Source organism: Symphodus melops (assembly GCF_947650265.1).
Source record: "Symphodus melops genome assembly, chromosome: 23".
Taxonomy (NCBI): Eukaryota; Metazoa; Chordata; class Actinopteri; order Labriformes; family Labridae; genus Symphodus; species Symphodus melops.
Window position 1 is genome coordinate 2,595,545 of NC_136713.1, and position 21,479 is coordinate 2,617,023.

Here is a 21,479-nt window from a genome sequence, read left to right on the forward strand (position 1 = left end):
CTGTCCCTGTATTTGCTTTCATTAGTTGAGATCTAGTTTTTGGCATGAATTATAATAACTGATGATAGTAATCTGTCCTAAATCCATCCACATTTCTATGACAAAGAATTCTTCTTCCCTCCCTTTACTCACCACTCTGAATGGTTTATTTCCTTAATAAATGTTGCACATCCTCCTCCCCCCATTACACCTCACAACAATGTAATTATTCACTCTGAAATCTAAGTGATTTTCACGTTTTTTTATTTTTAAATTCCACATCAGATTGTCTGTGATGTGGTGAACCGAAAGTTTGAACTAAAATTATTCTTTGCAAACAGCTGATTTAATTTCATCTGAAAAAGGCCTTGAAGTGTATGTTCCATATTTCCTATCGCTTTTATTTTGAAACGTCATATCAGATTGTCTTGCTATTTCCTGTTTTCAAGCGAGCGCCCATCGCTAGGATGTAGCGTCTATTTCCGGCTCTTTCACATGTATGTGTGTAGTTTCCGGGGTTGTCTTAGTGTGCACGTGTGTCTTTAAGGTTGTAGGTATCCTTTTGGTAAAGGCGAAATTAAGGCATTGATCAAAAAAGAAATGACAAAGAAATGGCCAGTCAGATGGGACAGGAATAAAAATGGGAGGAAATATTACAATTTACAGAAATCTATAAATACACAAGGAGTAAATAGGAAAAATAGAAGAGAGGAGACAATTTTAACTAAAATGAGATTTGACCATACAGGGTTGAATAACACAATGTTTTTGTTAGGTAAAAGAGAAACAGATGAATGTGAGGAATGTGGAGTCACAGAAAACGTTGAACACGTATTGTTCCATTGCAAAAAATATAGAAGAATGAGGATCAGACTAAATCAAAAGATAAGAGAGGTAGGAAGGAAATGGAGTATTGAGGGATTGCTTGGAACTTCAGGAGAAGGAATCAAGAAAACACAGAAAGCTGTGATACAATTTTTGAAAGATGTAGAGATATATAATCGGATTTAGGTCATTATTTATTTATTGTTATTTTTATTTTATTTTATTTTATTTATTTTTTTATTTTTTTAATTTATTTTTAATTTTATTTTCATTTATTTGATATTAAATAGAGAAATATAAAATCAAGCTACATACTCCGGTACAGTAGGTGGCGGTATACACCTTTAAGATATGTTTGTAACCCGCCATTAAACTAAAAGAAGAAGAAGAAGAAGGTTGTAGGTAGTCAGAGTAACGTTGAGTTGAGTTTTCCTCCCGTCAGTCTTGGATGTTTTGGGTCAGATGTCCGGGTTTCAGGATCTTAAAGAGCTCTTCAGACGGCGGCTGCTCGCTGCGGTTTTCAGAGATACATCAGGACAAACAACAACAACATGTGGATACGAAGAGGAGCTCCACCGACAAAGAAAACTGCTGGGTGTGATTTTAACACCTGAAATCAAGCTGCACAGAGCAGGTAGGTTTTCTTCCCACTGCTGGAAACGTGTTTCAGAGAGCAGAGCCTTTAAGCCCTGTATCCACACAGCAGTCTGGTCCGGCTCAGTACAGTTCGGTTCGATTAAACCTGGTCTCGTATGTGTTTCCACAGCCACCCGTAAGCCGGATGCCAATAGCTGTAATAGCATCACATGATAGCAGCTAACCGCTAACTAATATATTCCACAAAGGAGAAAATCACAAACAAACAAAACCAACAATGAAAGACATTCAGCAATGAATCTCCTCTGTCACTGTCACGTGACTCTTTATTACTCAGTTAAGCTTTGTTTCAGAGAGGGCTGTGCGCAGCAGAGAAATACAGACTTAAAGTCATTAACAATTCCGTGTCTCGTTTCTTTCCTCAAATCTTTTATCGGGGAAATGTAGAACCTGGGTCTTTGCAGACACACAGTGACCTGGCTGTCTTTCGTCTTTCTCGCTGTCTCCACCCTTTTGACTTTTTAAATGAACCGATCTCTGTCCTCCAGCAGAGTGAATGGACACAACATTTTCACCTCAGTCCTGCTTTGTTTGGTTTGGCTAGCAAGGCATGTATGAAGAGGCACTGACAAGTACGGGTCCTTTAATGGGCCAAGTTTGAAATGTGCCTTTCTTACAGTCTATGGTTTCTGGTTAAAATGTGCAGTGAATTTTTTATTCAAGTGTGCTATAATTAATCTTGCGTCAATTTTTTAATAACGTGTTAATTTGTGGTGTAATTGATGCATCTAATTAACTCGTCAAAGTGATAGCTCTATAAATTACTTTTAAATATTATGCATTTGTTTTATTTTAAAATCATAAACATTTCATTTTACAAGAGTTTTAATGTTACAACTCCGTATATTTATGTCCACAACTCTTAAATGGATGGAGCTCATGTCCTAAATCATCAACATCTTGTAAAATATGTTTTGTTCAAGAGAGGGGGACAGTGCAAGAGAGTTAAAAAAAATACAGTATTGGGTACAAATGAGGTCTGCCAACAATGTGAACACCAGGGTACAACAGTGTGCCTTTTAATATTCATTTTATTAGATTCAGTGTGAAAGGAACTGTGTTACATTGATGAACCTCATGAAATGAAAAATACAGTACAGGGTACAAATACAATGTGTTAATTGATGTGTGTGTTGATCAACACTTTCTGACTGTAACATGTCAGACTGTAGCTTTGTCTCCCCAAACAACTTACGCATGGTCACTAGGTGCACAACAAATTCAAAGTCAATTGGAAGTAGAAGATCACGGGCCTCAACAGTTTTTTTTCACCATGATGTTCTTGAACAATCTGTTGCAGTAGTCGTTTCAGGACAGGTGCAGTGTTCATAATATTGCATAGGGCTGGAAATCGGCATGCCCAACGTGTGTCGCTTAAATGTTGCAGCTCTCTTGTTCTGCCATGTATGTTTTGTGTAGCTGTAAGTTATAGCACTTTCACAATTGTTTTAATGTATGCCTGATTTTCTTGTGCTTGTTTAGCATGTTCTTTGTCAAGGAGATCTGCTAATGTTGCATCAGTTTTAACTGCTCTTTGATTATCCCTCCATGGTATCATTACACACTTGTGTCGTTTAGACTTTGCATAAACTGAAAACCCTGCATCTCTCGTAGTTGCTGTTTTTTTCCAGTTTCGAAACCCAGGTGGTGAAACAAAAACAGTGTCTGGGGCATTTGGTGTACTGAAATGTCTACATGCAAAGCAACATGTAGAGTCCATTACAGCAGAATACTCGAGCCATGGATGAAGATCATACTAGTTTGGCCTGAAGCTCCGTCTTCTGTCCCCAATCAAAGTGGTGGGGAATATATTTAAGTTGGGCTGCGCTGGTACATCGTTCTTAGACTTGCTGATATATGTAGTAAGATGCACAGTAAACATAGAGCACAACTTAAACACTTGTTTACTTTTGTATACATCTGCATAGAGTTCAAAGAGTAGGCCAAGTATGTGCTTAGAAAAGTAAGGAGAGGTTGCGTGGGTATCGTTTGACTTGTTTTCCCTATCTGATGCGGGGGGTGGGGGGGTCTGATGGTTATGATGGGGGAAAAAATGGGAACATTAGCAGCAGGAACATGGTGTTCAATGCGAATGAGGTTGATTATGAGTTAATGCAATTCATCACAAGTTACTTTTTATTTTGGTTAATAAAAATTACAAACGTATTTTACATATTACAGTATTTTTTGTCACCTCAGTGGCTTCATTTTTCCAGTTAATTGCGATAGACGTAGTGGTTTATCTTATTTTCCTTTTTAGATTGTATAAAATGAATGGATTTAAATGTCCAAATCACATCAACAGACTGCTTTAATCCCTTTGAGTTGAGCACACAAATTGGTGAATAAATTACTCATATAGCCTGTGAATTTGCACAGCGACATTGCCATTATAGAATTACTTTTTCTTAAGTGAAAACAAACATGAGAAAGATGCACACTGCAAGTCTATGTTTCTCTTCAGTTGATTTTTGTTGTGACTGCTGTGCCCGATGCTCTGTGCATGTTTTTAAGTGTTCTGTGATGTATTGTCTTCGCCTGCATTGCCAGAACAGCACTCTCTCTCTCAGTGTGTTGGGATCTTAATGTTTACAGTCTTTGGCCGAGACCTCAGGGTTTACAAGTTAACCACTGGTTATGGTTCTGTCTGGGTAAGCCAGTCATAGGCAAAGTATGGCACCAAGTACAGCAAGAAACAGGTGAGGCAAGATATTAAAGGGGGGAAACAGAAAAAGGTACTTTTTTGACTCTTACTGTGTGAAATAGGAGGAATGTGAGGACGAGAGATGCTTAATTGAGTGACTCTCACTCAGAAATAGTGTCGTGGTGTCATGCGTGAGACTTGGCAGCTCTGGTTATAGAGTTGCTGCGTCAGACTCGCTGGAAGTTCAGTGTGCTTTGGAAAGGTCCACGCAGATCGCCATTTGTATCACAATGGGAGCTAAAGTTTGTACCAGCGTTTAAGATGCACCACCCCACCTATTGTACTGGATGTGTTGTGCGTTCTGTCTGGAAACTCAAGTCTGACGTCACTTTCCTATGCCCCTACATTTGTTTTTTGAGTTTATTTGAATAATGAGAAAGACCTTTTCCTTTAATTTGAATTATGTCCTACAATTCATCCCTGAAGAGACTTTTCTAAACAATGATGAATTTGTTCAAATTGGTGAATAAATTACTAACATACTTATATATGCTAATGTTTTTTTACTTTGTCCTGCAGATGTCCAGCAGCTGTTGGTGTGTAAAGAAGAGCTTCCACCTGAGCAGGAGTGGAGCCACATTCTGGACCAGGAGGACACTAAGCCCCAACACATTAAAGAAGAACATGAGGAAGTGTGGATCAGTCAGCTTCAAGGAATGGAGGAGGCTGACACCACTCCTGTCTCTGTGAAGAGTGAAGAAGATGAAGAGAAACCTCGGTCCTCACAGCTTCATCAGAGACAAACTGAACAGATGGAAACAGGAGCTGATGGAGAGGACTGTGGAGGAGCAGAACCTGAGAGGGACTCAGATCCAGAGAGACGTTTACAACCAGAGACTGAGGTCAAGTCTGAAGACTCTGATGAACCAGAGACTGAGGTCAAGACTGAAGACTCCGATGAACCAGATACTGAAGTCGAGACTGAAGACTCTGATGAACCAGAGACTGAGGTCAAGACTGAAGACTCTGATGAACCAGAGACTGAGGTCAAGACTGAAGACTCTGATGAACCTGAAACTGAGGTTGAGACTGATCAGAGTGATGATTGGCAAGAGACAAGAGACGATCTGTCAGAATTAAAGTTGAAAAATAAGACACTAGAGACTGGAAAGAGACAACATAGGTGCTCTGAGTGTGGTAAAAGGTTTAACAGAAAACAGACTCTGACCGCACACATGTTAGTTCACAGTGGAGAGAAACTCTTCAGCTGCTCGGAGTGTGATAGAAGTTTTACATATAGATGCAGTCTGGCTGCACACTTGTTAGTTCATAGTGGAGAGAAACCCTTCAGCTGCTCTGAGTGTGGCAAAAGTTTTGTTCATAGAAGCGGTCTGGCCGCACACATGTTAGTTCATAGTGGAGAGAAACCCTTCAGCTGCTCTGAGTGTGGTAAAGGATTTATTCAAAGAGGACATCTGACCCGACACATGTTAATTCACAGTGGAGAGAAACCCTTCAGCTGCTCCGAGTGTGGTAAAAGTTTTGTTCATAGAAGCAGTCTGGCCGCACACATGTTAGTTCATAGTGGAGAGAAACCCTTCAGCTGCTCTGAGTGTGGCAAAGGATTTATTCAAAGAGGACATCTGACCCGACACATGTTAGTTCACAGTGGAGAGAAACCCTTCAGCTGTTCCGAGTGTGGTAAAAGATTTACCTGGATAGGCAGTCTGGCCACACACATGTTAGTTCACAGTGGTGAGAAACCCTTCAGCTGTTCCGAGTGTGGTAAAAGTTTTAAACAAAGTCAACATCTGGCCTCACACATGTTCATTCATAGTGGAGAGAAACCCTTTAGCTGCTCTGAGTGTGGTAAAAGATTTAAACGAAGACAACATCTGGCCTCACACATGTTCATTCATAGTGGAGAGAAACCCTTCAGCTGCTCTGAGTGTGGAAACAGATTTAGACAGAAGGGGATTCTGAAGAAACACAGTGAAGTTCACAAACAGGAGGAAGCTAAAAAAGTCTAATTTTATCCTTCACATGTATCCCAGCTCACCAGGCTGCGAGGTATGTTTTCCACCTTTACCATCAGCATTTGAAACAAACTACTCAACGATTGATCGCTTTAGCTCTGTACCCCTTGAATACAGGTCGCAGGTCTGGATACTCTGTAGTTAACCAGAGAGAGGAAAAAGAGAGAGAGAGAGATCTCCACTGTGACGTCTCTTTGAATGCCCTCTTAACTTTGCAGTGGCATTAACCCAGATACCAAATTAACCCTTTCAGAGAACAAGAGAAGTTTAAGAACCGTTGCCTTTTGAAGACAATAAGAATACCTTCTCACAAGCTCAGCAAATGACTCTTGGTTTCTGGTGTGAACCTGAAACTTTTCTGCCAGTTTTCCCTGAGGGGTTCTGTTTCTTTCTGACGTAAAGAAATCCAAATCTCCAACATGAGAATAAAGGGGAGGTCTGAGCAGACTCTGCCAGTAACTGTCCTTGAAACAGCTGGTGCTAAACCATCTTGTCCGGTTGTCTGTTTGTTGGAGTTGTTCTTGGTTTTCAGTTTTCAAGTTTTGACATTTTGTCTTAAACGTGTGAATTCTTTCATTTGTTGTGTTTGACCTACGGATTCTTCTTATGTAAACCGTAATCTTGTGTCTACTTTATTCTGTCTGTTACAGATCAGAAAGTGTTATGCAATCGTTGAATTCGTTTTATTATTTTTGAGTTTATTTCTTCTATGACCCTTCAATCCATGTATCATTTAACTCATATATCATATAATCCTAAGTGCTTTTACATGTTCCATTCATCATGCATGCATGCATTCGTTAGGTGCCTTTGCACCTGCGAGAAAAGCAAAACCACAAACCAACTTGCTCGTGTGAATGTAAGACGCCTCAGTTTGAACTTTGATACAGGTGATGTGACCTCAATTGCTTTTGAGAGTTCAGATGCTGTATGACACCTCAGTGCCCTCGAAGGCACCTCTTTGTTTAAATCACTCACACAGAGGAGTTCACACACTAAACTGTGTGTTAAACTTTGAAATCTTATTTTTTACTTTTCTTTTTCATTTAACTTTATTGATTTTGAGTTTTAAGAAAAAGAACAGTGTCGGATGTTTAACCTTTTAAATAAATCTTTTGAAATCCTTTTTTGACTGAGTCAGCCATTTCTGCACGTCAAGGACATTTTGGCGTTGTGGTAAGCTCCATTCCCAAAGGCTTACAGGTCAGCAGGACTGACACGTTTCCCCCTCCCCTGCTGAAGCCGGGGGAATATCATATTCTACTTGCATCCATCTCAACCTGAGCCGGAAATAGACGCTACATCCTAGCGGTGGATGCTTGCTTGAAATCAGGAAATCACGAGACAAACTGATATGACGTTTCAAAATAAAAGAGATCTGAAATATGGAACATAGACAACTCACACAGCACATTGTGGGGAGCAAAGAAAAGCGACGCAAACAGGGAAATAATAGAAGAACTTTTGAAAGAGTCTATTGAAAGTCACTTGGTGTGTATAAATGATGGTAGAGGAACATAATTATTATGCATACAGGAAACAGTTCAGCACGTAATAGGATAACATCAGACAGGTTTGTGTGATGGTGGACAGGAGCAAGGGACGAGAGAACATGTTCTTTACCCTGTCAGAGATTTCAATCCCAAAGAGAAAAGCTAAATGAAGAGCTGAGAAAAGGTGGGGTTGAAATAATGACTCGTGTTAAATGAGGATGGAAAGCCATGTTTACATTTCTAGAAGAAACTGGATGAGTTCAGACAATTTAATTCATTTACTTTTGTTAAGAATTTAAATTTATTTTATACAGTGCTTTTCTAAATACACAAAGACTTTGACACTCATTTTATGTTCTATTTAGAAAATCAAAATGTGTGTGTATTGTTTTTCATCAGACTCATTTTTTTTTTTTTTTTTTTTGCCAAGTACAATACACAGGAATTTGTCTTGGTGTTTTGGTGCAAAAACAGTTAAAGGAAACAAAGCAAACATTTAAATGATAAAGTACAAGAAGCATTACAAACATTCAAACATTGTAAAGTATAAACAACACAAAGTAAAAAAAAATGTACTGAAATCAAATCAATCTTTATTTATAAAGCGCTTTTCATACTTTAAAAGTAGCACAAAGTGCTTTACATGTTAAAATCACATTAAAATCACATTAAAATCATTCCCACCCTCCCCCCACCCCCCACGCATACAAACAGTATCACACTCATACTCACAAGCCACCCCACTCTCCAACACACACACGCAGACCTACACACAAACACACACATGCACACACACCAGCATCAATAATATGGACAGAAGGCTGAGTACGGATGAACCAGGTAAGTAAACGCCAAAGAGGAGCCGTCTGCATCGAGAGCAGCAGATCGGCCGCGGCCATCAGGGGCACCATCACAGGGTGCCCAGAGGAGGCGGGGCCGAGACCCCTGACTTCCACCCAGGCACCGCAGGACGGCACCCAGGCAGCCACAGCCCTCCACTGCTCCCGACACAGAGGGCTCCCTCGGAGGAAACACTGGCAAGAAACGTAAAATACATAAAACTTTAAAATGAGGCCAAACAATAAGCTGAATAAAGCTAAAACCAATAAAATAATGGTAAGATATAAGTAAACATAAAATGCTAAAATCATAACAGATAAAATGAATAAATATTATTTAAAAGCTAGACTAAAAAGGTGGGTCTTGAGCCTGCTCTTAAAAATATGAGCGTTCTCTGCGGCCCTGAGGTCCTCCGGCAGGCTGTTCCAGAGGCGAGGGCCGTAAAAACTGAAAAAACTGAAATGTTCTGCTTTATTTAAAATATTGATTCAAACATTCATTTTTCAGTATTAACAACCATATTTTAGTCAAAGAAACAACTTTGTACTCACTGAGTTTCCTTAATTACATTTTAATCGGCATAAAATCCTGTTCTGTTAAGTATATCTAATATCAATCTAAAATATAATCTGTGAAGTAACAACAATAGATGTTTATGTTTTTAACCAATCAAATGCAACCCAGTGAAAGTAATACCCTATAAGTCACCATACTGAGATAAAAAAGGACATGTCTCAACAGAAGTTCATTAACCTCAAAGCAGAGAAGAACATAATATGTCCTTATTCAAGACACATTCATATCATCTTACAAATATTTAAACAGGGTATGACGGGTAAGTAAACCTCCCTGCTTAATTTTCAAACAGATAATTTCGAGACATATTTCAAGGTTCAAGGTTCTTTATTTGTCAATTCCAAAATATGTCAGACATACAGTGAAATCGAAATTACGTTTCCCCCCTCCCCACGGTGCAATGTAGATAAAAAAAAGGTAAATAAAATAAAACAAGGTAAAAAAGATAAATAAGTTAAATAGAATGGAGTATAAAACAAGATTATAAGAAAAGTGAAACTTGTGCATGCGTGCAATGTGCAATAAGTGACCAGGGTTCTGTTTCAATGTTCAAACAGGAGGAGGTTCCAGTGTTCAGTGTTCATGGGGGCAGAGGGGAGGGAAGAGAGTTCAGCTTCCTGACAGCTTGGTGGAAGAAGCTGTTTCTCAGTCTGGTAGAGCCGGCCCGCAGGCTGCGGTACCGTCTCCCCGATGGCAGGAGGCTGAAGAGGCTGTGTGAGGGGTGGGTGGGGTCACTCACAATGCGGGTTGCTTTGCGGGTGAGGCGGGTGCCGTAGAGGTCCAGAAGAGAGGGGAGCGGGACACCGATGATCCGCTCAGCCGCCTTCACTGTGCGCTGCAGGGTCTTGTGGTTTGCAGCAGTGCAGCTCCCCAGCCACACAGTGATGCAGCTGGTCAGGATGCTCTTGATGGTGCCTCTGTAGAAGGAGCACATGATGGGTCAGGGTGCTCGTGCTCTCTTCAGCTTACGGAGGAAGTAGAGGCGCTGCTGGGACTTCTTGGCCAGTGATGTGGTGTTTGCTGTCCAGGAGAGATCCTCACTGATGTGGGCCCCCAGGAACTTGGTGCAGCTCACTCTCTCCACAGCAGCACCGTCGATGGTCAGGGGGGGTTTGGGAATGGGGGCCCTCCGGAAGTCGACAACAACCTCCTTGGTCTTGTCGGTATTCAGGAAGAGGTTGTTGTCTTTGCACCATGTGGCCAGTTGGCCCACCTCCATCCTGTAGTGCGTCTCATCGTTGTTGGAGATGAGACCTACCACTGTTGTGTCGTCCGCGAACGTCACAATGTGGTTGCTGCTGAAGGATGGAGTGCAGTCGTGGGTCAGCAGCGTGAAGAGCAGGGGGCTGAGCACACAGCCTTGGGGGGCCCCGGTGCTCAGGATGGTGGTTTTTGATGCGTTGCCACCAACCCGCACAGTCTGAGGCCTCTTGCTGAGGAAGTCCAGCAGCCAGTTGCACAGGGAAGTGCTGAGCCCCAGCTGGTCCAGTTTGCCAATCAGCTGCTGAGGGATGATGGTGTTGAATGCTGAACTGAAGTCTATGAACAGCATTCTGACATATGAGTTTTTGGAGTCCAGGTGGGTGAGGGCTGGGTGGAGAGCAGAGCAGATTGCATCCTCGGTTGATCTGTTGCCCCGGTATGCAAACTGGTAGGGGTCCAGGGTGGATTTGATGTTGGCCATGACTAATCTTTCAAAGCACTTCATGATGATGGGGGTCAGTGCAACGGGTCTATAGTCATTGAGAGTGGATGGTGATGGCTTCTTTGGAATGGGTATAATGGTGGTTGTTTTGAAGCATGCTGGAACAACAGTCTGCCTCAGAGAAGTGTTGAAAATGTCTGTGAAGACATCTTTGAGCTCCTCTGCACAGTCCTTCAGCACACAGCCAGGGATGTTGTCTGGACCTGCAGCCTTGCGGGTGTTGATGTTGGAGAAGGTTCTCTTCATGCTGGCTGCAGTCAGGCACAAGGTCTGGTCGTGGGGAGGAGGGGTGGTCTTCTGTGCGGGCATGCTGTTGTTTGCTTCAAACCTGGCAAAGAAGCTGTTTAGGTCGTTCAGCAGAGAGGTGTTGTTGTCACAGGTCTGTGGTTTGGGTTTGTAGTCCGTGATGGTCTGGATACCACGCCACAGGCTCTGCGCAGCTCTGTTGTCCTTGAAGTGTCTGGTTACTTTAAGTGAGTAGCTGTGTTTAGCTTTCCTGATGCCACGGGACAGGTTGGCCCTCGCTGTTCTCAGGCCGACTGCATCTCCAGCTCTGAAGGTGATGTTCCTGGCCCTCAGTAGCCCGCGTACCTCTCCTGTCAGCCATGGCTTCTGGTTAGCCCGGGTGGTGATGGTTCTGGTGGTGGTGACATCATCAATGCATTTTCTGATGTAGGAGGTAACAGTGTCAGAGTACTCCTCAATGTCTGTGTGGTTGTTGTAGGTGGCTGCCTGCTTAAACATCTCCCAGTCTGTGGTTTCAAAGCAGTCCTGAAGTGCAGCAGAAGCCCCCTCTGGCCACACACATACCTGCTTCAGAACCGGTTTGCTGACTTTAACCCTGGGTCTGTAAGCTGGCATTAGCATTACACTGATGTGGTCAGAGTGGCCAATCTGGGGGCGGGGTGACGCCTTGTATTCACCTTTAACAGATGTGTAAATCATGTCTAAGGTGTTACCTTCTTTTGTGGGGAAGTTCATGTGTTGATGGAAGTGGGGTAAAACCGTCTTGAGATTTGCATGGTCAAAATCCTCCTGACAACAGGCATCACTGATGTAAACACAGACCCCACCACCTTTCTTCTTTCCTCCTTTAAAAAGGATTCTGTCCGAACGGTAGCATGTGAATTGTTCAAGCTAAGCGGCGGAGTCCGGGACATCATGAAGAAACTCTTAATTTGAAAACAGTAAACATAGTTATTTGAAATATTTCTGTTGAAATGCAAAGTGTGAATAAAATAATAGGTTCAGGCAATAAAAGGGTAATCTGAATTTCATGAATTCATTGTAAAAGATTCTTAAAAACAAACTGTGCTTTAACAAATCAAATTATAGACAATGTAAATTTGTTTAAAGTAATAAATGCTAATCAAAATCACAGCAATTAATTGACAAAGATTTTAAAAATTCTAATCGGTCTCTCAGATGATGAGTTGTTGATTTGTAATCTAGCTGTACCTTGTACTCTTTGTGTCCTACTTTATAGTAGATTATTCAAAATTCTGTCCCTGCATGTGTGTGATTGCGTGCGTGTGTGTGGTGCACATATGTTCAATATAGGGTTTCAACCAATTTTTGCCAGACTGACGCTTCAATCTCCATGTGACGTTTTGACTGGTAAAGGCTCAGGGATAAGGCCTATTACATCCACAGGTTGGTATCAGATGATGTCATCTCTTGATGGCCAAAAGAATCGATTGTTACCTCTGCAGCTCATTGTTTTAACAAGAGCACTGCTCTAACCATCAACATCTTGTATGATGCCAGGGTACACATCTCAATCGTAGTTGACTGCACACCACTGACCAATGAACCCCTCATGTAAGTCCAGAATTTTGTGCAGACCTAAATTGTGGGATTTGTCAGGAAGCAATGTGCTGGTTGAGGGGCAAGTGCTTTCCCATGGTTGAAACAGCACTGTTTCTGGACTGAAGCATTTACAGGCATTAGGTACTAAGCAGAAACAGCTCAGGATCCTCCAAGACATTTGGCTTGGCTTTTCAGAGATGATCTGAAAAAAATAAAAATCATTTATAGTATGAAATTAATATCAGAAATTATATGTTGGGAGAGAACTGAAAACCATTACCTGATGAATTTTCATATAGCCACAAAATGTCTGCAGCTGAGATGGCACATGCACGTCCATTGCCTCAATGTCCTCTGGCTCAACATAGAATAGCTCTATAGTGGATTTTTGCTGCTGAAGCTCCTTAAACAGCACTCAACATTAGGTACGTCCTTGTTTGTAATGCTTTTTATACTTTACTATTTAAGTGTTTGCTATGTTTGCTTTGTTTCCTTTAACTGTTGTTGCACCAAAACACAAAGACAAATTCCTTGTATGTGTAAATGTACTTGCAATAAAAATAAATGGCAATAAAAAAATTATATTCTGATTAAAAAAAAATACACCCACATTTTAATTTTCTAAATAGAACAAAATAAAATATGAGTGTTGAACTCATTGTGTATTTAGACAAGCACTATATCCAATAAATGTATAATTATTATTAACAAACAAAAGTAAATAAGTAATTAAGTAATTAAATTGTCTGAACTAGTCCAGTTCCTTCTCTAAATGTAACCCAGACTTTATATTTACTTTATATTTACATTTGTCATTATTTCAAACCTCAGCCTTCAGCCTGTCCCTGTATTTGCTTTCATTAGTTGAGATCTAGTTTTTGGCATGAATTATAATAACTGATGATAGTAATCTGTCCTAAATCCATCCACATTTCTATGACAAAGAATTCTTCTTCCCTCCCTTTACTCACCACTCTGAATGGTTTATTTCCTTAATAAATGTTGCACATCCTCCTCCCCCCATTACACCTCACAACAATGTAATTATTCACTCTGAAATCTAAGTGATTTTCACGTTTTTTTATTTTTAAATTCCACATCAGATTGTCTGTGATGTGGTGAACCGAAAGTTTGAACTAAAATTATTCTTTGCAAACAGCTGATTTAATTTCATCTGAAAAAGGCCTTGAAGTGTATGTTCCATATTTCCTATCGCTTTTATTTTGAAACGTCATATCAGATTGTCTTGCTATTTCCTGTTTTCAAGCGAGCGCCCATCGCTAGGATGTAGCGTCTATTTCCGGCTCTTTCACATGTATGTGTGTAGTTTCCGGGGTTGTCTTAGTGTGCACGTGTGTCTTTAAGGTTGTAGGTATCCTTTTGGTAAAGGCGAAATTAAGGCATTGATCAAAAAAGAAATGACAAAGAAATGGCCAGTCAGATGGGACAGGAATAAAAATGGGAGGAAATATTACAATTTACAGAAATCTATAAATACACAAGGAGTAAATAGGAAAAATAGAAGAGAGGAGACAATTTTAACTAAAATGAGATTTGACCATACAGGGTTGAATAACACAATGTTTTTGTTAGGTAAAAGAGAAACAGATGAATGTGAGGAATGTGGAGTCACAGAAAACGTTGAACACGTATTGTTCCATTGCAAAAAATATAGAAGAATGAGGATCAGACTAAATCAAAAGATAAGAGAGGTAGGAAGGAAATGGAGTATTGAGGGATTGCTTGGAACTTCAGGAGAAGGAATCAAGAAAACACAGAAAGCTGTGATACAATTTTTGAAAGATGTAGAGATATATAATCGGATTTAGGTCATTATTTATTTATTGTTATTTTTATTTTATTTTATTTTATTTATTTTTTTATTTTTTTAATTTATTTTTAATTTTATTTTCATTTATTTGATATTAAATAGAGAAATATAAAATCAAGCTACATACTCCGGTACAGTAGGTGGCGGTATACACCTTTAAGATATGTTTGTAACCCGCCATTAAACTAAAAGAAGAAGAAGAAGAAGAAGGTTGTAGGTAGTCAGAGTAACGTTGAGTTGAGTTTTCCTCCCGTCAGTCTTGGATGTTTTGGGTCAGATGTCCGGGTTTCAGGATCTTAAAGAGCTCTTCAGACGGCGGCTGCTCGCTGCGGTTTTCAGAGATACATCAGGACAAACAACAACAACATGTGGATACGAAGAGGAGCTCCACCGACAAAGAAAACTGCTGGGTGTGATTTTAACACCTGAAATCAAGCTGCACAGAGCAGGTAGGTTTTCTTCCCACTGCTGGAAACGTGTTTCAGAGAGCAGAGCCTTTAAGCCCTGTATCCACACAGCAGTCTGGTCCGGCTCAGTACAGTTCGGTTCGATTAAACCTGGTCTCGTATGTGTTTCCACAGCCACCCGTAAGCCGGATGCCAATAGCTGTAATAGCATCACATGATAGCAGCTAACCGCTAACTAATATATTCCACAAAGGAGAAAATCACAAACAAACAAAACCAACAATGAAAGACATTCAGCAATGAATCTCCTCTGTCACTGACACGTGACTCTTTATTACTCAGTTAAGCTTTGTTTCAGAGAGGGCTGTGCGCAGCAGAGAAATACAGACTTAAAGTCATTAACAATTCCGTGTCTCGTTTCTTTCCTCAAATCTTTTATCGGGGAAATGTAGAACCTGGGTCTTTGCAGACACACAGTGACCTGGCTGTCTTTCGTCTTTCTCGCTGTCTCCACCCTTTTGACTTTTTAAATGAACCGATCTCTGTCCTCCAGCAGAGTGAATGGACACAACATTTTCACCTCAGTCCTGCTTTGTTTGGTTTGGCTAGCAAGGCATGTATGAAGAGGCACTGACAAGTACGGGTCCTTTAATGGGCCAAGTTTGAAATGTGCCTTTCTTACAGTCTATGGTTTCTGGTTAAAATGTGCAGTGAATTTTTTATTCAAGTGTGCTATAATTAATCTTGCGTCAATTTTTTAATAACGTGTTAATTTGTGGTGTAATTGATGCATCTAATTAACTCGTCAAAGTGATAGCTCTATAAATTACTTTTAAATATTATGCATTTGTTTTATTTTAAAATCATAAACATTTCATTTTACAAGAGTTTTAATGTTACAACTCCGTATATTTATGTCCACAACTCTTAAATTGATGGAGCTCATGTCCTAAATCATCAAAATCTTGTAAAATATGTTTTGTTCAAGAGAGGGGGACAGTGCAAGAGAGTTAAAAAAAATACAGTATTGGGTACAAATGAGGTCTGCCAACAATGTGAACACCAGGGTACAACAGTGTGCCTTTTAATATTCATTTTATTAGATTCAGTGTGAAAGGAACTGTGTTACATTGATGAACCTCATGAAATGAAAAATACAGTACAGGGTACAAATACAATGTGTTAATTGATGTGTGTGTTGATCAACACTTTCTGACTGTAACATGTCAGACTGTAGCTTTGTCTCCCCAAACAACTTACGCATGGTCACTAGGTGCACAACAAATTCAAAGTCAATTGGAAGTAGAAGATCACGGGCCTCAACAGTTTTTTTTCACCATGATGTTCTTGAACAATCTGTTGCAGTAGTCGTTTCAGGACAGGTGCAGTGTTCATAATATTGCATAGGGCTGGAAATCGGCATGCCCAACGTGTGTCGCTTAAATGTTGCAGCTCTCTTGTTCTGCCATGTATGTTTTGTGTAGCTGTAAGTTATAGCACTTTCACAATTGTTTTAATGTATGCCTGATTTTCTTGTGCTTGTTTAGCATGTTCTTTGTCAAGGAGATCTGCTAATGTTGCATCAGTTTTAACTGCTCTTTGATTATCCCTCCATGGTATCATTGCACACTTGTGTCGTTCAGACTTTGCATAAACTGAAAACCCTGCATCTCTCGTAGTTGCTGTTTTTTTCCAGTTTCGAAACCCAGGTGGTGAAACAAAAACAGTGTCTGGGGCATTTGGTGTACTGAAATGTCTACATGCAAAGCAACATGTAGAGTCCATTACAGCAGAATACTCGAGCCATGGATGAAGATCATACTAGTTTGGCCTGAAGCTCCGTCTTCTGTCCCCAATCAAAGTGGTGGGGAATATATTTAAGTTGGGCTGCGCTGGTACATCGTTCTTAGACTTGCTGATATATGTAGTAAGATGCACAGTAAACATAGAGCACAACTTAAACACTTGTTTACTTTTGTATACATCTGCATAGAGTTCAAAGAGTAGGCCAAGTATGTGCTTAAAAAAGTAAGGAGAGGTTGCGTGGGTATCGTTTGACTTGTTTTCCCTATCTGATGCGGGGGTGGGGGGGTCTGATGGTTATGATGGGGGAAAAAATGGGAACATTAGCAGCAGGAACATGGTGTTCAATGCGAATGAGGTTGATTATGAGTTAATGCAATTCATCACAAGTTACTTTTTATTTTGGTTAATAAAAATTACAAACGTATTTTACATATTACAGTATTTTTTGTCACCTCAGTGGCTTCATTTTTCCAGTTAATTGCGATAGACGTAGTGGTTTATCTTATTTTCCTTTTTAGATTGTATAAAATGAATGGATTTAAATGTCCAAATCACATCAACAGACTGCTTTAATCCCTTTGAGTTGAGCACACAAATTGGTGAATAAATTACTCATATAGCCTGTGAATTTGCACAGCGACATTGCCATATAGAATTACTTTTTCTTAAGTGAAAACAAACATGAGAAAGATGCACACTGCAAGTCTATGTTTCTCTTCAGTTGATTTTTGTTGTGACTGCTGTGCCCGATGCTCTGTGCATGTTTTTAAGTGTTTTGTGATGTATTGTCTTCGCCTGCATTGCCAGAACAGCACTCTCTCTCTCAGTGTGTTGGGATCTTAATGTTTACAGTCTTTGGCCGAGACCTCAGGGTTTACAAGTTAACCACTGGTTATGGTTCTGTCTGGGTAAGCCAGTCATAGGCAAAGTATGGCACCAAGTACAGCAAGAAACAGGTGAGGCAAGATATTAAAGGGGGGAAACAGAAAAGGGTACTTTTTTGACTCTTACTGTGTGAAATAGGAGGAATGTGAGGACGAGAGATGCTTAATTGAGTGACTCTCACTCAGAAATAGTGTCATGGTGTCATGCGTGAGACTTGGCAGCTCTGGTTATAGAGTTGCTGCGTCAGACTCGCTGGAAGTTCAGTGTGCTTTGGAAAGGTCCACGCAGATCGCCATTTGTATCACAATGGGAGCTAAAGTTTGTACCAGCGTTTAAGATGCACCACCCCACCTATTGTACTGGATGTGTCGTGCGTTCTGTCTGGAAACTCAAGTCTGACGTCACTTTCCTATGCCCCTACATTTGTTTTTTGAGTTTATTTGAATAATGAGAAAGACCTTTTCCTTTCATTTGAATTATGTCCTACAATTCATCCCTGAAGAGACTTTTCTAAACAATGATGAATTTGTTCAAATTGGTGAATAAATTACTAACATACTTATATATGCTAATGTTTTTTTACTTTGTCCTGCAGATGTCCAGCAGCTGTTGGTGTGTAAAGAAGAGCTTCCACCTGAGCAGGAGTGGAGCCACATTCTGGACCAGGAGGACACTAAGCCCCAACACATTAAAGAAGAACATGAGGAAATGTGGATCAGTCAGCTTCAAGGACTGGAGGAGGCTGATACCACCAAGTTCCCCTTCACTCCTGTCTCTGTGAAGAGTGAAGAAGATGAAGAGAAACCTCAGTCCTCACAGCTTCATCACAGACAAACTGAACAGATGGAAACAGGAGCTGATGGAGAGGACTGTGGAGGAGCAGAACCTGAGAGGGACTCAGATCCAGAGAGACGTTTACAACTAGAGACTGAGGTCAAGTCTGAAGACTCTGATGAATCTGAGACTGAGGTCAAGACTGAAGACTCTGATAATCCAGAGACTGAGGTCAAGACTGAAGACTCTGATAATCCAGAGACTGAGGTCAAGACTGAAGACTCTGATGCATCTGAGACTGAGGTCCAGACTGAAGACTCTGATGAACCAGAGACTGATTTCAGTAATGATTGGCATGAGACAAAAGAACATCTGACAGACCTAAACTTTAAAAATAAGAAAATACAGTCTGTCAAGAGACCAGTTATGTGCTTAGAGTGTGGTAAAACTTTTACACATCGAGGAAATCTGAACCAGCACATGTTTATTCACACAGGAGAAAAACCATTCAGCTGCTCCGAGTGTGGTAAAAGTTTTACCCATAGAGGAAATCTGAACAAACACATGTTCATTCACACAGGAGAAAAGCCCTTTAGGTGTTCCGAGTGTGGAAAAATGTTTATTTCTAAGGGACAACTGACCAAACACATGTTAGTTCACAGTGGAGAAAAACTATTCAGCTGCTCAGAGTGTGGTAAAAGTTTTATCCATCGAGGAAATCTGAACCAACACATGTTAGTTCACAGTGCAGAGAAACCCTTCAGCTGCTCCAAGTGTGATAACAGTTTTAGATTTAAGGGAAATCTGACTCGACACATGTTCATTCACACAGGAGAAAAACCCTTCAGATGAAGGAGTAAGTTGGGAGCAGCTATGATGTTTGAATGTAAAGGCTTTATATGAAACAGTTACAGTGTAAGGATCCTTCTTCTCTCCTGATATCTTCTCTTCTTTCTGTCACTCTGTTTCCTTGGAGGCTGCTGTGTTGGGTAGCTCAAGTTCTTCACACAGCTCATGTGTATCCTTGTAATAAATAAACTGATGAGAGAGACTTTCATCTACTTGTGTTATTTTGTGTCGAGAGTCTAAAGTCTCTTTGGTAAAGAAAAGGAGTTCAGCAGATCCTGATGCAGAGTGACCACAGTCAGATCAGGTCCAGGTTGAGTTCACTGAAGACCTTTAACCCTCAATAAGAATCCTGCAGTCAGAATACAAAATCAATAAAAAGCACAGGATGAAAGAAGAGTGCAGAGGATACTGGGCACAAAACTGCAGCAGTCTTTGAACACAAACTGAATGAACACACCTGGAGATGTCATCTGTCATTCTGGATTTACTCCTCAAATTGTTAGAAGAAACAATTGAAAAGCATTATAACCTTCAGTGTGGAGAACTAAATGGAACATGGAAACAAACCCTTCAATTGTGTGAATATTTGTTCTGGTATCATTTCTCTCTTTGGCTTCCTTTTTGCTGCTTCACTGTGTTAAAAAGGCCAGCTCCACTTGGACTGTTCTAAACCTCCCTCCAACAGTGGTAGGTTCAGACTCTGTAGTGTCTGGCACTGTTTGAAGGAGAGAGACCGGAGAGTTAAGAGTTAATTTTTTAAGAGTGTCAACGTTAGAGAAAAGGGTGCTACTTAGTTTGATTTTATGTTTTGTGTGTGTCCATTGAATTATAAGTACATATAAAAGAGACAGAGTTAAACTCTGTCTCTACCTGATCTATGTTTCTGCAGCGTCTGGAGAGCCACAGATCTCTGTGTGTGTGCGTCTGCCGGTGTGTGTGCGTGTGTGTCTGCTGAAAGGTGTGTGTGCGCAAAAGGTGGAGAGAGAGAGAACAGCGCACCCTGAGAGCTCGATCACAGCCTGGAACTCACACACAACTCAGAGCATAGTAAACTTCACTACCAGAGGCCAGTGGCCGGATTTGTATTAGACGGCGTTCACACTAGTCTTTCTGATAATGAGTCTATTACCCGGTTATGACGCGAGAGTTCACAGAGAAACACACGGGACACAGCGGCCCAAATAAAGAAAACAAAAAAGGTTTTACCCTCATAAAACCTAAGACGCAGTGGTCAAATACCAAGCAAATATTATCACCGTTTCACAATAATAACTCAGTTATTAACACACTCTCTATATCTAACTGCCCAGACCTAGCTAAGCCTCACTTGTAACCGTTTTGTCCACGGTTGATGAAAGGAAGAAAAGAGGTTCTGGAGCGGCCTTTCTGCAGTTGTAAGGTGATGGCGGTGCGTGTCCAGTGGGGTTGAGCAGGGCCGTCGTGTCCTCCGTCGAGCGAGGTGATCTCCGTGGGTGTCCTTTCTTTAAAGGACGGAACGAGACGTAATCCTTACAGTCTCTCTCAATACCGTTTTACTACAGGAGAAATAGGACGCTCTTCTTAGAGATGCGTTCAAGTGGATGATCTAAACTCGGAAATTAGGACGTCGGTATGCTTCAAGGCCTTTGGATTGCTGCGCGCCAAAACTTTTAAACAAAGAGAAGCGTGTTGTGAAACAGGAAGCAGATGGGGTATCCTCGGACGTCGCCAGACGACGTATGAAAGAGGAAGAACAATGGGGCATGGCCGGCTTTATACCTCCCAGACTTCACACCTATGTGTTAGGTGTGGTAAAGCATTCTGGGAGTCCCTGCAAGGCATGCTGGGATAAAGAGTCTTTTGTCGTAGTTCTCCAAACGTACACAGCCTGAACTTTGCCATCCTGGCTGGCCCCAACACTTTGATATGGCTCCGTTCACTTTGATTCTTGCACTTATGAAGTGCTTGAATAGTCTGAATGAAGGTCTGCTGAAATCCAAAATGTTCTCCTACTCTTTAAAGAAAGTCCCAGTTGAGCCGATCGAAGACTTTTACCGCATCAAGACTCAACAATACTGCCTGGAGTTTATTCTCATCGATATGTTCAATGAAATGAAATGTTGGGTGAATATTATGATGATAGTATGGTGATAATAAAACTGAATGAACTGAAGAATACACAGAGTATGTGTCTCTTTCTTTGTTTTTCAAGGACTGAGAACCGTAGCCAACCCAAATGTTTGTGTAGCGTTACAGCCCGAGTAGAGACCCAGCTGTGTTAGTTCACTGATTTCACATACACAGGTACATGTGGAAAGGGCGACTCTTTTTGAGACATACATAAATGGCACAGATGTTTGGTCAGAGGTAGGTCAATGATGACT

At 40.8% G+C, this 21,479-nt stretch overlaps 3 protein-coding genes across 3 annotated transcripts in view; all 3 read left to right on the forward strand.

The window, feature by feature from the left end:
• LOC306818935 (protein NLRC3-like) overlaps positions 1-21,479 on the forward strand; it is a 112,037-nt gene that overhangs the window by 49,370 nt on the left and 41,188 nt on the right. The window lies entirely within an intron of this gene.
• On the forward strand, positions 462-7,267 carry LOC306818948 (uncharacterized protein). Its single transcript, XM_079336700.1, has 3 exons — positions 462-526; positions 1,200-1,438; positions 4,685-7,267. The coding sequence occupies exons 2-3, from the start codon at positions 1,267-1,269 to the stop codon at positions 6,133-6,135; spliced, it is 1,623 nt and encodes a 540-aa protein (XP_079192826.1). The 5' UTR covers positions 462-526; positions 1,200-1,266; the 3' UTR covers positions 6,136-7,267.
• Positions 13,865-19,282, forward strand: LOC306818950 (uncharacterized protein). Its single transcript, XM_079336702.1, has 3 exons — positions 13,865-13,929; positions 14,606-14,844; positions 18,089-19,282. Exons 2-3 carry the CDS (start codon positions 14,673-14,675, stop codon positions 19,117-19,119), a joined length of 1,203 nt encoding a protein of 400 aa, XP_079192828.1. The 5' UTR covers positions 13,865-13,929; positions 14,606-14,672; the 3' UTR covers positions 19,120-19,282.

What these genes read in the sequence shown, in the direction of transcription:
- LOC306818948 (XM_079336700.1), top strand. Translation starts at nt 1,267, where the DNA reads ATGTCCGGGTTTCAGGATCTTAAAGAGCTCTTCAGACGGCGGCTGCTC. An exon ending in AATCAAGCTGCACAGAGCAG is followed by an intron (nt 1,439 to 4,684) that starts GTAGGTTTTCTT and finishes TTTGTCCTGCAG; the next exon opens with ATGTCCAGCAGCTGTTGGTG.
- LOC306818950 (XM_079336702.1), top strand. Translation starts at nt 14,673, where the DNA reads ATGTCCGGGTTTCAGGATCTTAAAGAGCTCTTCAGACGGCGGCTGCTC. An exon ending in AATCAAGCTGCACAGAGCAG is followed by an intron (nt 14,845 to 18,088) that starts GTAGGTTTTCTT and finishes TTTGTCCTGCAG; the next exon opens with ATGTCCAGCAGCTGTTGGTG.